The sequence below is a fragment of the Sycon ciliatum genome, chromosome 1 (genome assembly GCF_964019385.1).
Source record: "Sycon ciliatum chromosome 1, ocSycCili1.1, whole genome shotgun sequence".
In the NCBI taxonomy this organism is placed as follows: domain Eukaryota; kingdom Metazoa; phylum Porifera; class Calcarea; order Leucosolenida; family Sycettidae; genus Sycon; species Sycon ciliatum.
This window is the reverse complement of record NC_088643.1, coordinates 46,361,404-46,378,200: the sequence shown is the minus strand read 5'-3', so window position 1 is coordinate 46,378,200 and position 16,797 is coordinate 46,361,404. Positions and strand designations below refer to the sequence as shown.

The following is a 16,797-nucleotide window of genomic DNA, read 5'->3' as shown; positions in this document are numbered from 1 at the left end:
TTAGTATAATATCACTGTACTCCGTTCGCGTTTTATGAAAAGTTGCTGGTGCTGTGCCACTCACTGGCTGTGACCACGCTGAACAGAGTTGCTCAGGTGAACACCATCACATGGGAAGATTGTTTATGCCACACCTGCGTGCCCTAGGACCCAGAGTCCTAGGTCGCTTTTACCGGACACAAGGCTGGTATCATCGAAATTGTTACCAGGATTACACAAACACACACACACACACCACCACCACCACCACCACCACCACCACCACCACCACCACCACACACACACACACACACACACACACACACACACACACACACACACACACACACACACACACACACACACACACACACACACACACACACACACACACAAAACCATTGCGAGACTGAGAGCCGATCAGAAAAGTGTGAGCGGGAAGGTGGTGTCACAGGTACTGTAAATCATATTATTTTAACGACCCGCAAAGTTAACGATTTTCTGATTTTCGAAGGTTAACGGTTTGAAAAGTTAACGATTTTCTCAGACAGATGCAATAATACTAGGAATGCTCGTCAAGAACATTCATTGTTGTCCATCACAGTATACCTCGATGTCAGGAGAATAAAGAAAATGAAATTAATCCTGCGTAAGAGCGTAAACAATTCAAATTTGTCGATCTCCTGCCGCTTCGTCCAAATTCATCTGAGAGACTTCGGAGTTGTTTGAGCCGACTGCTGAGCGTCTCTGCTATCATCTAGATCTTTCGATTGTTGAATTCCGTTGAGAATTGACCGAGTTACGATCCGTTGAACACGCACTGCATGCCATAATGTGAAATGATCGATTTCAATCGTGCGAGGCCCAAATCATACGACTTTTGCTAACGAATTTTAAAATAACGACAAATCTTTGCTCGTTAACTCGTTAGATTTACTTGTTCGTTACATATTCATGATTTACAGTAGCCATAGTAGCTCCAACTCTGCCGAGCCGGAGCCCGTGACCAGTGAAAGAAGGCCCATGACAAGGAACAGGGTCATGTGTGGATGCATGCCTTTTCTGCCAGCACCAAAGGAAACGTAGGAGGCGAAAGGCAGATGAGTACCTCACACAGTGCAGCACCTTCGATCGAGGCGGGTGAGAATATTCTGGAAGCCACCCATCGCTTCAAGGATCTGCCATTAAAGAGTCTTGTCCTTATTGCCTTGGAGAGTGGTGGACCCAACTGCATTGCTGGGGAGGTCAAGTACCACTTCACGTGTTACCGCCACTTTGTTAGTGATACCCGCACGAAGTCATGTGAGCCCCAGCCATTGTCCTACCATCTCACAATTCAGGAGCTGGCATCAGAGATATCTGAGCAACTCAATGATGACAGGAAAGTGGCAGCACTGTCAACGCGTGACTTGAGGCACAGATATGTGCACGCTCTCAGTGTACGAGGTACAGTTTACCCGCAGTACCGTACATCTCACCTCAAGGAATGCACCCAAGCTCACTTCCTGCGACCGATAACAAGCGGTGAAGACCATCTTGCACGGGTCATCGAAGGTACACTGCACACTACCCAGGAATCACTGGGTTTGGATGGTGATGAGAATATGGAAGGTGCCGACGCCGTGTTCCTCCATCCTTCAGCTGCTCCTCAGACTGCTCAGTCCAGCGAGTCGCTCCATATGCCACTCGGGCTACACCAGGTCATATGATCCATTCTAAGCCTGTCCTGCCATCCTACCCTGGAGAGAGTTGTCTGACTACAAAGGCCGCTGATCAGCGTGTACCAGTTGAGCTCCACAACTTGCTCTGTTGGCTAGTGGAAGGGTCAGAGGTGCAGAGCTACTACTCAAGCGCCTCCACAAGGATGCATGTTCCTGACCACATGCGAGCCAAAGTGTCTGCCATTGGGCAGGATATCGTGTATGCGGCAACCTCGGGTCAGATCTTGACGCCCAAACATGTGGCCCTACCAAGTGGCTGTACACCACTTAGCTAGATCGAAGCAGCTGGTTACGTTGCTGAACAAGTTCGGGAATGGGGTCTCAAACCCAAAGCTGCCGGAAGTTGAAGCCAGCCCCGTATGGTCATCATAACATAAGACTTATTCAAACTGACGAACAATGTGACACCTGACGTGCGAACAAAGACGGCACACACACACACACACACACACACACACACAGATAGGAAACCAGCTCAAATCCCTTGCTATGCTTCATTTTTATCAAGGCCATCATGCGTGTTATTCGGCCTGATAGAAACGTCCTTGCAAAACAAGAACATGTACCCGATAACCGCTATGCAAAGACGTTTCTATCAGTTCGAATAACACGCATGATGAACTACAGTCGTCGCCAAACAATCTGGCCAATGCTATGCTAGCTGTACGTTACATGGGCCGTGCGCATGCACTACCACTAGTAGTAGTGCACTGCAGAAGCAATGACTATGTCCCTCTGCATACACTCAGTAAGTCAGTGCTGGTACAGTAAACGCATGCATGCTACCAAGTTCCACTACCATGCCACCATGAAGCACCGCCGTGGACGCGTATCATACATGCACCACTGTACAGTATCCATGGTATCAATACTGGCCGGATTATTTCGGCGACGACTGTACAGATCGCTCAGACACACACACACGTACGCTCTCTGAACTGAGACTTATTCAGAGACCGTATGTACATGTATGTGTGTTTGAGCGATCTTTAACATGAATTGGCTGCAGTGGAGTCTGCACACTGTGAAAAAGACGACTGTACATGTAGGTAAAATGAAGCACAGCGAGGGCCCTGAGCTGGCAGCTCTCTACACTCTCGTTTCTTCACGCTTTGATCCTAACTTTCCTTCTTCTTTTCCTTTTCTAGTTAGTTAGGATCATAGTATGAAACAATTAGAAAAGGAAGGGAAGAAAATAGGTTAGGATCATAGCATAAAACGTTTCAAACTATGATCCTAACTTGTTTCCTTTTTAATTTTTTTCCACGCATAACATCGGATTCAAATCCGCACTTTTGCCATGCATGCAGTCCCTCGATGCATGTCGCATACATGCAGAGTCTACACAGTTGGCGAGTCACGTGATACAAATAAAGCTGTGGACCCAGACTAGCACCAGACGCTACTATTCGTACCGTCCTTTGCTTAGCTCCGGGGAAAAAAGCGCTGTGGACCCTGGCTAGCACCAGGTGCTACTACTGCACCGCTTCGGGAATCGACAATCTCAGAGCTACTGCAGTGGCACAAAGAACCCAAACACTACTAGCTAAGCAAGCACCAGTACATGTACACGCATTCTCCACAGCACATGCAACAGTCACCACGCAGAGTGTAACCGCTGATGACCAGCAGTTGAAAAACATGTTCAGTTGAAAAACATGCTCCATCCATGTGCAGTGTGTGATCATTACTACTAGCAACCAGCTGCCATTGTCACATGACTTACCTGTACACCGTCGCCATGGTGAATATCAATGTCTATATACAGCACTCTGGGATGGTACCTAGCAGTCAGGACAACAGAAGTGATCGTACATCATGATATCTACACTCTACAATGTGGTATGTGTACATACAATACAGTCAATGCAATGACATGGGTTCTGATGATGGCCAGCGGGTACAAACTTAACAGCTACGCATGCTGGCAAAACAAAGGCACAGGGTGGTATAGTTCTCTGTGGGGAAGCATGTAGGCACGAGAGTACAATGCAATTACAACTGGAGAACAAGTACTAGTACACAGCACGGACAGAACTGCACCATGGCCACCAGTACGCGCCAATAGATCCAGGAAATGTGGACAGAGTGCAGACAGCAGTAACTCATGCGCCACACAGTCGCAGAACACACTCCTTGGTCGATTTCTAGTATTTCTACATGACAACATCTAACTGGCATAACATTAGAATCAGTGCTATACTCAGTGGACTAATCGGGGGACGATGCACTACTGGCACTGCACAAGGGTACAACCATATAGTACATGTACTCAGCAAATCAAATACAGTGTACAGTCCATTTCAAAACTATAGACGCGTACCTAGGCAAAAACCGTTATGCCAGCATCTATACCACATAAAATCTGTGATCACTTTGTGCATAATTTTTTCCAAATTGGGCGTCTGTTATCTAATCGTTTAGAAACTACATGAGAGTAATTGTGGAGCGGTCCTGAGCAATATTCCGAAAACTATTCTCAAAAAGGTCCAGCCAAATTTGAAATATTTCAAAAACCCTACGCGTCTATAGTTTTGAAATGGACTGTAGATACAGTTGAACATCGATTATCCGACCATTCGATTATCCGTAACAGTTTTTTTGGGCGCACGTGACGTAGAGTACGCACTGTGCATGTAGTGAGCCATTCAAAAAATACGAAAATTTTGAAAAGTAAAAAGTAAAAAGGTCGTGCGGCTAGTAATAACCACTGAAAGTGTGTGAGTGACAGTTTTTTCTTATCCAGAACATTTGCCTTATCTGAACACCGCCTGACAGTTGTCTGCCCAGAGGTGGTCGGATAATCGATGTTCAACTGTAGTTGCCAGTGGGCATTACACACCGAGACAATCAAAACGTTATTACTACTCACTTTAGAAGTTCCAGGATGGAAATCACAATGTCATTCACGTAGCAGAAACCTGATGCCTACAGGTGATAGCACAGTGGAACACACAACACACGTCACGGAAATATTCAGAATACAGAAAAAAGCAAAACAAAGCTATTTTCAATTTTTCACTAATAGGGGATTCGCACACCCACATCCACACACATGGGTAAAACCATAGGGTTTTGGAACAGTACCGTACTGGCAATATAATTATATGGTCGCAGTGAGGCCATGAAGCGTTACATTGGCACATGTTTACCGCACGCAGGGCGTTACATGCAAAGTCGCACAGGAGCCGTTACACAGGTTTCTATATTGCCGCAGTCCTTTTTTTGCTATTGCAGGACTTCCTGCTGCGTCCAGTTTTGAACTTTTCACCACGCGGTACACGTGCTTTCACAGTTTTCAGCCTTGCACTGCAATGAAAAGATCGCCGCACCCCGCCGGACGCGCGTTACGAACGCAACGAAAATTTGTCGCACTAGCCTGGTCGCGCGTTACGCCGCAAAGTTTACTGTGTGTTGCAAGTAAAATGTAGTCGGAATGCAGACTTGGGAAAAAGGTTGCAGTTTAGGTTACATGTGATTTTGTTACTGGATGTTCTACGCGTGTCTGTGCGTAGTCTGAAGAGCGTCTTAGACCTCACCCACTGTCAACATGCACACTCTCATGCTCATTGTGGTATATCTCTCATTAGCGTATGATTTCCCTGGCCAACACTTTACTGGGTTGGCATCCCCCGTTCGAAATTTGCGAAGTAAAGAAATCAAACGACAACCAATCGAATCATTATCAAGTGAATACCAGCCTCACCTCTGATTTCTTGGCATGATGCAGTCCACCAGACCAGTTGATAGCAATATCGCACGCCTGTACAATGTCAACCAACAATACATGTACACAGTATCACATGCCTGTACAATGTCAACCAACAAGTCATGCATAGAACAGCACTGGAAACACAATTCTGGGAAGTTTGAGTGCAGTTGTAAGCCAACACACTCCACAAGTATGGTAAACAATGGAGTTACAATTACTACTTGCTCTATTACTATAGTCCCAACATTCCGGCCATTGGCCATCAACACCAGCAGTAATTTTACGGAATGAGTAGCCTGTACAGAGAGTACATAAGGCAGAAGACAACAGCAGCGCGGCAGACAGCCTCGGCAGCAACTCTACGCTGTAATGACATCCTCCAGCATGCCAAGGTGGCCCGCCTGGCTACCCTGCGCACTAAGGTCTCCAAAGCCAACCTGAGTGACCGTTCGTGGTGATCTGCCACCAAGCAAGCAGGTAGCAGCAGCAGAAATACCTCCATCCCAACTCTCACGCCGCAGCCTGGCTTGGAATGCGTATCGAATGCCAAAAAAGCTGAGTGTTTTAGGCAGTATTTCGCCTCAAGTGCAGCCTGGGCGCCGACGACTTCCCCGCCAACCAACCTGCGACTGATTCCCCCACGTTGCTCAGCGCACGGCTGAAAAGCTCTCAACGGTACGGTTCCACCCTGCCACGGTCAAGAAAGAACTCCGGCGCTTAAATGCATCGAAAGCTACTGGACTGGACGGCATTCCCGCTCGAGTTCTGAAGATGTGTGCTGACCCCCAAAGTAAGCCACTCTCCAAACTGTTCTCCCTTAGCTTCTATGGCATGATTATGCCGACATCCCGGAAGACAGCTAGAGGCACACCCATTCACAAGAAGAAATCCAAGAACCTGCCTCAACATTACAGACCTGTGTCTCTGCTGTCTATAATATCCAAAGTGATGGAAACGATCGTCAATCGTCAGATAACCAGTTTCCTGGAGTCCCACAATGTCATCTCTGCGAAACAGTTCGGGGCTCAGAAAGGGCCTGAGCACAGCTGGCGTCTTAACCAAGCTCCACTGTGAATGGTCCAGAGCAGCCGGCCTTGGAGGAGCCGCCCATGTTTTGGCGATAGATATAGCAGGCGCCTTTGATAAAGTCAGCCATGCTGGCCTGCTGCACAAGGCCTAGACGGCCCGCTTCTCGGATGGCTGGAAAGCTACCTGCACAACCGGCGCCTGCAGGCTGTTGTGGGCGGCCAAGAGTCCTCCCTGCACCATATTCAAGCAGGGGTACCACAAGGTAGCATCCTTGGACCTACATTATTATTCCTCTTGTATGTAACTGACTGCGAGGACACCTTGCCTGCTGGGGCTGAGCTTGCCACCTATGCAGATGACACGACACTGTATCTGTGCATCTCTGCCACCGCCAGCATATCCGACTCTGCAACACAACTCCAGGAAGCAGTGGGCGCCGTCTCCCACTGGGGTTCCAAGTGGAAGGTCACCTTCGAGCCATCCAAATCTCAGGCCCTCATCATTGACCACCGCAAGCCTCCCCCAGCGCTCCCATCGGTGCTCTTCAATGGCGTGACTGTTCCTGAAGAGAAGGAAATTAAACTTCTGGGTGTAGCATTCGATTCGCAACTGTCCCACTCAGCACACTTCCGGGCCGTGGCCTCAAAGGCTGCCCAACGCCTACACTTCTTGAAAAGCGTCCGCACGGCAGTCTACAAAGGCTTCGTGCGGCCAACAATGGAATACTGCTGCCTGGTGTGGATGTGTTCATGCACATCCAGGCTGGACAGAATCCAGCACAAGGCACTGAAGGTTATTGGCCCAGGCGCCTGGCTCCCCAACCTGAAACGCCGCCGACTGGTTGCTGCGCTTTCGTTCACCTTCAAGCTGTCCTACCTTCCAACAACAAGCCCCCTGAAGCCCATCCTCCCACCTCCACCCAACCCCCGCCCAGTGGGTGGTCGATCCACTAGGTTAGCCACGGAGACTGCCCACTGCCACCCGCTCCAGCTCAAGTCAACGTTGCCCGTGCACACTCGTAGCAGCCTCCAGAGTTCCTACCCAAACTGCATTATTCCCTTGTGGTACAGCCTACCAGCGACCATTCTACCAGCACGGCCACAACCCAGACAGCTCCAGTCCTTCAAGGAAAGTGCAGCAAGTATCTGCTGCACCTGAACTGGCAAACAGCCACCGACGCCCTATGAAACGGTTTAGACCAGCACCTCACTAGCATCCTCCCTCCCTCCTTACCACAATGTGATGATTGTTATCTTTCACTCTGCTTCTCTCACGACCATCTACCCATTGTCCTCGTTCCTCACTATTATTCATTTCCCCTCCTCCTCCCCGCCTCATGGTTTTACTGCATTATGGCGCGCTTTTTGTCTGCGTAGACGCCGAGACCTTTAAGGTCGGCAGAGCAGCCTGGCCCCGCCACCACTTCTCGCACATATTCGGGAATATAGTGGACTTTTGTATAAAAAAAATTGGAACTCTTTGTACAGGCTACTAATCTGTAAAAATACCTCCTAGGTGTAGACATAATATGTGTACACCTAGGCAAGGCTGGAGGATCATTGTCAGAACATACGATTGTTGTAAAAAGACAGCTAGCTTACCCCAGTGTTGAGCTTGCTTGCTCCTTCCAGAGATGCACCGGTGTAAATGGAACAGAACTCATAGATACCCGAGAAGATGGGACTGTACATGACGTTACATACATACAAACAAACACACACACACACACACACACACACACACACACACACACACACACACACACACACACATGCACACACACACACACACACACACACACACACACACACACACACACACATGCACACACACACACACGCACACATGCACAGACACAAACATACACAGATTCGATAGCAATAGCCGCTGCCCCTTTCCCCTCCGTAGCGTAGTGTAGAAAGTTACCAACCCTGCTGTCGTATATGAACCCCTTGATCACTCCCATTGACATTTATGTGAGTCTAGTGACCTTATGTATGGACAAAGGTCAAAACACTATCACAAATATGGATCCAGATCCACAACAGAAACAAGTAGAGAGTTTTAGAAAGAGTTTTTTTTGTACAAGTACAGTTCTATTTTACCTCAGCTGTGAAAGGTTTGAATTTTCTCTGCTTTCGCGATGAGTTCTTAAAGTTAGTTGAGAGTAAGAAAAGATCAATGTCGTCGTGTGAGTTTTGTCGTGAGCAAACTGGGCTCCCGGTTCGTCACTATCACATGCCATGCGGAAATTGAACTTGGGCACAGCTGCGGGGGAGTTCAAGATTGCTCCAGAGTTCCTTCGCTACGGCGGGGAAGGCTTGCACCACCGTATTCTCAATCTTGTTCGGGCGGTGAAGAAATAGAACGAGTGGCCAGTTTCACCTACCTCGATGATTCTCCTCACGATACCGGCACACTGGATGACGAGGTAGCAGTGCGGCTGGCTAAGGTATCAAGTGTTTTTGGCTCCTTGCAGAAGTCTATTTTCCAAGACAAGCCCCTATCCATACGCACGAAGATACTAGCGTATATTATGTTCCGCGCATTTGCGAAATCTGAGAATTCCAGATTGCTTGCACATTCTGGGAATTCAGAAAATAATTTTAGCACAAAGCCAGTCACGAAAACTTGCGTCCATGAGATTTCTGGAAACACACGCCACATGCAAGTGGATGTACTTGTGGTCCAACGTTCATGAGTGTGGCTCATGCAGTCTGGGGATTTTGTTGAAAATACATTCGGGGCCGTCACTTCAGCTCTTTAGAAACTACCCCGTCTCTCTGCCTCTGTCTTTCTCTGTCTTTCTCTATCTACCTGTCTGTCTGTCTGTCTGTCTGTCTCCTCTAATGAACCCCAGACCAACTGGATTAGTTGAGGTAGCTCGTGTCAACAGACTTGCCGAAGGGCACGTGGTGGCTACAATGTCAATGTGTTTGTTTTCTGCACCTACTTGCCACAGAGATTCTCTCCTGGGTCCTCAACGAAACAAGCACTATGACATTGTTTGGCTTCTGGTACCCGACATCACTCTTACCTAGCTCTAAATGCCATGACCATATCTTTAGTGGACATCAAGTCATGAAAATAATTTTAATTGTTAAATACCAAGCTACATACATTAAAATAAAGTACTGGGAAAACACTTGTATGAATCCAACAGCATCTTACCAGTCTTCGCCGACACAAAAGTTCGTGGTGGTATCTTTCAAAATGGTTTGCGAGTTATCCGGTGTTATGCTGCACACACACATATACACACATATACACACATACACACACACACACACACACACACACACACACACACACACGTGCGTACGTGGGCATGCACATGCACACATGCACACACCACCACCACCACCACCACCACCACCACCACGCGACCACAACAACAACCACGACCACCATCACCACCACAAAATGGAAACATAGCAAAAAGCAGGCAACAAAGACGAGAAAAGACTGTTTATAAATACATATACACACATGCTCACATACTACAGTTGTGCTCGGTGAAATCCGACCCAAAGTGCATACTAGTATTCGGTGCCCTCAACTGGCACGGCCCTTGACGCCCTGGAAGTGATACGAATGCGACCGCACGTGCACACATGTACAAGCACAGCGATGTGATCGGAGCTGGTCCAGGACGGCGGCTTTGCACGTTGGGTCGGATGTCACCGAGCGCAGCTGTAGTGGTGCCTACAGCATCATGAGTATATCATCACAAAAATACCCCAAAACAAAGCATACGCCGCCGCTGGGTACCTAGCACAATCAGCACACATTGTCTTCGCCAACAAGAATAAGAACATCGTATTCACTCACGATTGGAGGAATTTGATGTAGTCAGAGTCGTGGAAGCGACACATATCCTGCTGGGAGGCGTGGTAGGGCCGGCAAATCTACCCCCAAAGTACAGCAATAATCATACACAGACAAACCAACACACACATCAGTACAAGGTTACTACAAGCACACTTTGAAAAACAAAGTGCTGGAAGCAGTCTGTCTTGGCCAAGCAGTGTTGGCACAGCTATGCCAGAAGTAATAGCTGAGCTGACTATGGCGAGGACCAACAAGCAACAGCACAACTACAAGCAAGCCCAATAACTCGGGCAAGGACCCCTCACACTAGCAAGTTAAGTTAGTTCTACTGCAGCAGCATTGGTGGTGGAAGCCATGCTATAATGAATGCACTTGGATGAACCTGAGAGCACAGAGCAATTTCACCTCTCTACGTGATAACACATCATACCCTCAGCTATATAACTGACGAGTAGCTTGACAGCCCTGGAATACTGCAATGCACTAACAGGCAATACCTCATACTACATTATAGTGGTGGAGACTACTGCATTCCCAGCAAAATATAATACGCTAAAACTAGCCTAAAAGACAAGGCCTGAGAGTGACTAAGACGTCCTTCTACATGAAACAGGGAGAATGAAGCCGAATACTCCACTACAGCTGTACTTGTGGTACACTCATTAAGGTGGTGAAGATATACTTGGCGAAAAGGTGGTAAATCCACGCCTGTCCACGCATGCTCTATAAGGTACAAGGTTACAATCTGGCACAGAGCTCTCCTTCTCACCACCACGATCGCTTTGTGCATGGCGCCTAGTTGATGCATGGCTAGTGGTATCTGACATAGCGGGCTGGTACATCAGGTAGCGCTTGGTGGGAAGGAGAGCTCTGTGCCAGATTGCAACTTCGCAGCTGAGACAGCACGTGTGGGCAGGCGTGCATTTACCGTCATTTCACCAGGTGTATCTTTACCACCACATGAGTCTACATGAAACGGTCGTCATGTATTTCAATTTTCAACACTAGGGCGGTAGAACAAAGACCACTAAAACATACACCCATGGCATTCAACTTCCACATGATCACGGCAAACTGAAGCGTTGGTGGGAAGAAAAGCCCATGGAGCCATAGGAAATGAATGAGGCCAAGCATCTTCTTGAGAAAACCCACCCACTGGGCCAGGCATCTAGATTCACACCTGATCCACTCACTGTACATATACACTGCAGTGCTACCGAGATTACTATTGATGTTTGCTAGAGTATCTCACATCACACAAAGCCAGTGCAACATTAGAGCTGCTTGTGTCACCCCAGCAGCGATGGAATGTGGCACATTGCAAACATAAACAGAAGGTCTCTTTGTGTTTCCCACATAACTGTGCACCTTTATATGAACTGAAATGTATGCGCATCGTGTACACTTGACACTGTACTGCTGAAAAGTACTGCCAATGTGACTACAATCAGTAGTGTACACTCATACCTCGGTTATCCGGGCAGTCCGGGACCGAGCACTGCCTGTAACTTTAAAGGGGAAGTTAAGGCAAAAATTAAAATTTCACCAGTTGTAGTCTTCAGGGTGCCGAGTCGAATGGTCGTGGTCCGAGGAAGCTGAGACGCTCCCTTCCTACTTGAATCCCAATCGAACTCGCGCACTTCCACCGAAACTGGGTGACTGCGCCCTACTAGATGGGGATTTGTATGCAAAATGTAACTAAAAGCGCCATTTCGTTCTTATAAAAGCACGGATGACCGCGATTGGCCCATATGTTGTAGTCTTTTGGACGCTGAGTCGACTGGTTTTGGTCGGAAAAGGCTGCGATGCAGCGTTCCTCCTTTATTCCCAATCGAACATGGTTGAACAAGCGGTCATGTGCTCCTGGGTGCCCAAATCACCTGGTCACCACGCCAGCAGGCGACAACTTTCACACCAAGGTTCAACTCGAGTTCAACTCGAGTGACAGGACTGCACCCAAAAAAGGTCAAACAGGCTAGTAAGTTGTACCCTGCAGGCACGGTGACCAGGTGACTGGCGTACGCAGGAGCACGTGACCGCTTGTTCAACCATGTTCGATTGGGAATAAAGGAGGAACGCTGCATCGCAGCCTTTTCGGACCAAAACCAATCGACTCAGCGTCCAAAAGACTACAACATATGGGCCAATCGCGGTCATCCATGCTTTTATAAGAACGAAATGGCGCTTTTAGTGACATTTTGTATACAAATCCCCATGTAGTAGGGCGCAGTCACCCAGTTTCGGTGGAAGTGCGCGAGTTCGATTGGGATTCAAGTAGGAAGGGAGCGTCTCAGCTTCCTCGGACCACGACCATTCGACTCAGCACCCCGAAGACTACAACTGGTGAAATTTTAATTTTTGCCTTAACTTCCCCTTTAACCCTTTACCGTTTGTACGTACAAATTTCGACCGCTCGCGGTCGATGACTTCTATGCGCACAGCGCTGGACTGGTTCACCGCAGAGAGCTGGGATTTTCCCTACTGGTAGCCAAGATGTACGCGCAGAGGGTGCCGACAATTTTTTTGCGTGATGCAATATAAAAAATTGCGAAAATCGCGACTTGAAAAATGCGCTTGGGGAAAAGTGCGTACCCTGCGACTTTTGGTACTGCCTGCAGATTATTTCGACTTTGCTTGAGCTGGCCTCACGACTGTCTGCCCTGCTGTGCAAGCCATGGACGCGGAGCAAGCTCTTTCGCTTCTGGAGACCCTTCCTGACGACTCTGTCGCTGCCTCATCCAGCGAAGATGAGTTTGTGGAGCCAGACAATCCTGTTGAAAATATTTATTCTGACAACGACCGCGACGATGACATGGCGAGTGAAAGCAGCGCCAGTAAGAGTGCCATGGATGTCACAGACGACGACAGTGTCGCTGAGATGAGTGCCACTAATGGTGGAAGGGGACGTGGCAGAGAGAGAGGATTCGGCCTTGGAATAGGCCGTCGTCACGGTAGAGGTCGTGGTGTACAGGTACTATGTATAGCCAGCGGTGCAATCTGCACTAGTCGATATTTGCAATACTTGGGACAATGCTGACACCGCTGTGACTGGTAACACTCCTGCATTCCACCCAGAGAACGAACCTGGTATCCACTTACCTGAGAGAGCCACTCCAGTGCAAGGATCTGATTTATTGCATATTGCAACAGTTTGCCCGATCGGCAATACATCCAAATAATTATTAGTGCTAAATAGTGAAATCTGTGTTCGTTTTCTGGACTTGAAAGTTGTTGCATCGCATTCCTGAGGGTTTTTACTTTCAGAATCACCCCATTTTGTACATAATAAAAGTGAAAAATAAAAAAGTTACGGCATGAACAGTGACGGTCGGTTTTTGCTGTACAAATACCTAAAACGGTAAAGGGTTAAAATGTCCGTAACTCCGAATCACATACATTTTGATGGGGAAAGGTCATAGATGTGGCATATTACGTCACTACTCCCACTGAAACCTGCCCAAAGGGCACCGGTTGACCGAAGTGCCCGTAACTTCGGGGTCCGGATATCCGAGGTATGATTATACATCATCTAAAGGCACCCAGCCAATTGTCAAGCAGCGTTCAAACCTCCCTACCTCCATCTTCTCATGTAGTCCATAGCTGAAGACCAAGGTATTGGTGAGTGCCAGGCGGTGTGGCTTCATAGGATGCCCAACGCCTACAGGGTTGCGTGTATCACCAATACATGCACACACATGCACACACACACACACACACACACACACACACACACACACACACACACACACACACACACACACACACACACACACACACGTACACACACACACCACACACAAGTACAGTAAGAAAGATACGGACTCTCATCGAAACAGACACAGACATACAGTATCATGTAGACTGCTACAGTCCGTATCAGCTATAGCATACCCTTTTCGTTTTCTGCGATTTTATCACTACCATGGAATGTCGCTTATCCGGCGTTCAGTCATCTGAAACGCCTGCTATCCAACAGTGCACTGACAGCTCATACACTGCATATGTATAGTCCTAGCTTAGTAAATGTGGACAGTGAGCAACATGACCGTTGCCGGTATGTAACATTAGTATACAAGTCGGCCTCTAGAGACGAGTATGGTGACTGCCTCAGGATGATGCCAGTAAGAGAGCATCAAAACATACAGAGAGGAATATCGTAGAGGCATGCTTCACTGTTCTGTTGATGGTCAAAAACAAGATGGCTACGCAGATTCAGTTATCCAGCATATTCTCTCATCCAACAGTGTCTGGTTCCGAGGGGGCCGGACACCTGACGCGCAACTCTATATCTGATCCATCACAACAACTGATACTACATGCACTGTACATGTACAAGGTTGTACACGTACGAGTACGAGTACATGAGACACACACACACATCAACAGCAAGGTCATGACTGTGTGTAGATGTGTGCATGTAAATGGCATTGTACATGCACTGCACAGTCATGTACTGTACTGTACTGTGGACACGTTGTACCTCCTTTCAGGTGCACAGTCATGCACACATATGCACGTGGATAACCATGGATGGACCATTGCCACACCGGACCGCATGAAGACGAAAGGGAATAGAGGAAGTACGTATCGCCTACTATCACTATAGCTGTCGTTATTGTAGTGTGTAATGCATGTTTTGATTCCGGTGCACCGTTGTAATATCCGATACAGTACAGTTGCATGTCACTTATCCGGTCGCCAGTTATCCGAGCACGTCGGTTATCCGACAAGCCCGGGAGTGGTAATTTTATGACTCTCAACAGTAAAATTCTTTTTTTAAATTGTTGTATATTATACGGTGTAATATGCATTTACTTGAAGTAGATGCGGTCAATTGATCAAGTATGCTAACATGTATGTGTACATGGAGCAATTCATGAATATGCATGAATATATTTGGGTATTGTGTACATAAATCAGTGAAATCCAGCCATATATGCACATAAAAATGATATCAGTTATCCAACATCTCCAGTTATCCAACATGCCTGATTCCCGAAGTGGTCGGATAAGTGACATTCGACTGTACTACAACCGATTATTGGTTATAGTGAAATTTTGAATGGTAAAAATATGCACTTTGCTTTTGATACTTTATTTTGATATCACCTTAGCCGATATATCCTACCTTGCACCTGGTACCATGGTCCCTCTATAGCCGATACAGACTGTGAACTATGTATGAAAGAGAAACTGCAAGTGGGCTCCACCTATCCTACATGTACACCATCCGTATACAACCTGGGTACAGTCTGGCTCAGGGGGTAGTACGTACCATAGTGAAAATTGCCCACATCAGGGTCATAGAAGTAGGAGACTCTCTTCTTGCTGCCTGGCATTCTCCGGCGGCAAGAGGGAAACAAATGTAAGAAGCTCTGGCCTAAATGGGCTTACAATTGTAGGTAGTCAAACGCATATCTGCGTGTCGCACGTTGAAAAGGTAGTTATTACGATTATTACAAAGTCTATCCGCATTAGAAATCATACTTCGTAAACTGAAGACTACATTCCTCGACGAGAGGTCCAGCTAGCTGACGTCCAGTATAGGCCTCTACAAATAATTGCAGCCACCAATAATGTTCCAGTGAGCTGGCACTTTTCTTCTTTTCAATACAATATCGCGCGATTCAAACTGAAAAATGATTGTTTTGTGAAGCCCAAAAATAATCGTGCTGCCTGACCTGTGACGTCATAATTATGCATGTTGTTTTTTAAAAACTTTTTTATCATGTCTTGTATTGTGCGAAGTTGTGGACTCCCTGGTTTGTGAACCGAACAGGAAAGAGAGGGTAGAGCGGCCCGGTCTCAGGCCAGTCGGAGTTACAATTATAGTGTCACTGTGGACAGTGGACTGGGTACAGACCAGTGGACTGGATACAGTACGTGGACTGGGTACAGTGGTCAGTGGACTGGGTACAGTGGTCAGTGGACTGGGTACAGTGGTCAGCAGGACCGGCGGAAACAGTTTGTGATTGGTCCGGCCACACCCTAACCTTTCATAATGCTACTCAGTTGTGTATGATATGGAGGGTGTACACATGACCTCCTCAGCAATAAACACACGTTGGTGGCCAAAATGTTGGTCCGGCCATCATCCGGGCCTGACCAACCGGACCAGTTCCGCCGGGCCTGGGACTCGTCACTCAGTGAACTGGGTATAGTGGTCAGTGGACTGGCCGTCCTCGTCGTCAAGCTGGACAAGCTAGATAAGAAGAGGCGGCCGAGACCATCTTCGCCGGCACGGGTGTGTCTATCACCACTGACGGGGCCACCTTGGACCAGCCATCGGAACTGATCAGTTCGTGCAGGAGTTTGTGGCTTCCAAGGTGGCCAACTGGTCACAGGAGCTGTGCAAGCTGACGGATTTCGCCCGATCACAGTCTCAAGCAGCATACTCTGCACTGGTGAACAGCCTCCAACACCGGTGGTCCTCCCTGTGTCGGGTTCTCGATAGTGCTGCAGAACAGCTGGCACCCCTGGAGGACATCATCCACAGCCGCCTTATCCCTGCCATTAGTGGACAGA

At 47.8% G+C, this 16,797-nt stretch overlaps 1 protein-coding gene across 1 annotated transcript in view; it reads right to left on the bottom strand.

Annotated features, from left to right (window-relative positions):
* The window catches only part of LOC135828910 (histone deacetylase 3-like), a 31,219-nt gene extending 15,338 nt beyond the window's left edge, over positions 1 to 15,881 (bottom strand). Inside the window, exons 1-8 of the mRNA XM_065341346.1 lie at positions 15,548 to 15,881; positions 13,848 to 13,930; positions 10,273 to 10,349; positions 9,613 to 9,681; positions 8,043 to 8,124; positions 5,407 to 5,463; positions 4,573 to 4,628; positions 3,427 to 3,484 (exon numbers count right to left, since the gene is read on the bottom strand). Of these exons, the coding sequence (XP_065197418.1) occupies positions 3,427 to 3,484; positions 4,573 to 4,628; positions 5,407 to 5,463; positions 8,043 to 8,124; positions 9,613 to 9,681; positions 10,273 to 10,349; positions 13,848 to 13,930; positions 15,548 to 15,611 (546 nt within the window). The 5' untranslated portion in view covers positions 15,612 to 15,881. The remainder of the gene's footprint in view (positions 1 to 3,426; positions 3,485 to 4,572; positions 4,629 to 5,406; positions 5,464 to 8,042; positions 8,125 to 9,612; positions 9,682 to 10,272; positions 10,350 to 13,847; positions 13,931 to 15,547) is intronic.
* Between the last annotated feature and the right edge of the window lie 916 nt (positions 15,882 to 16,797).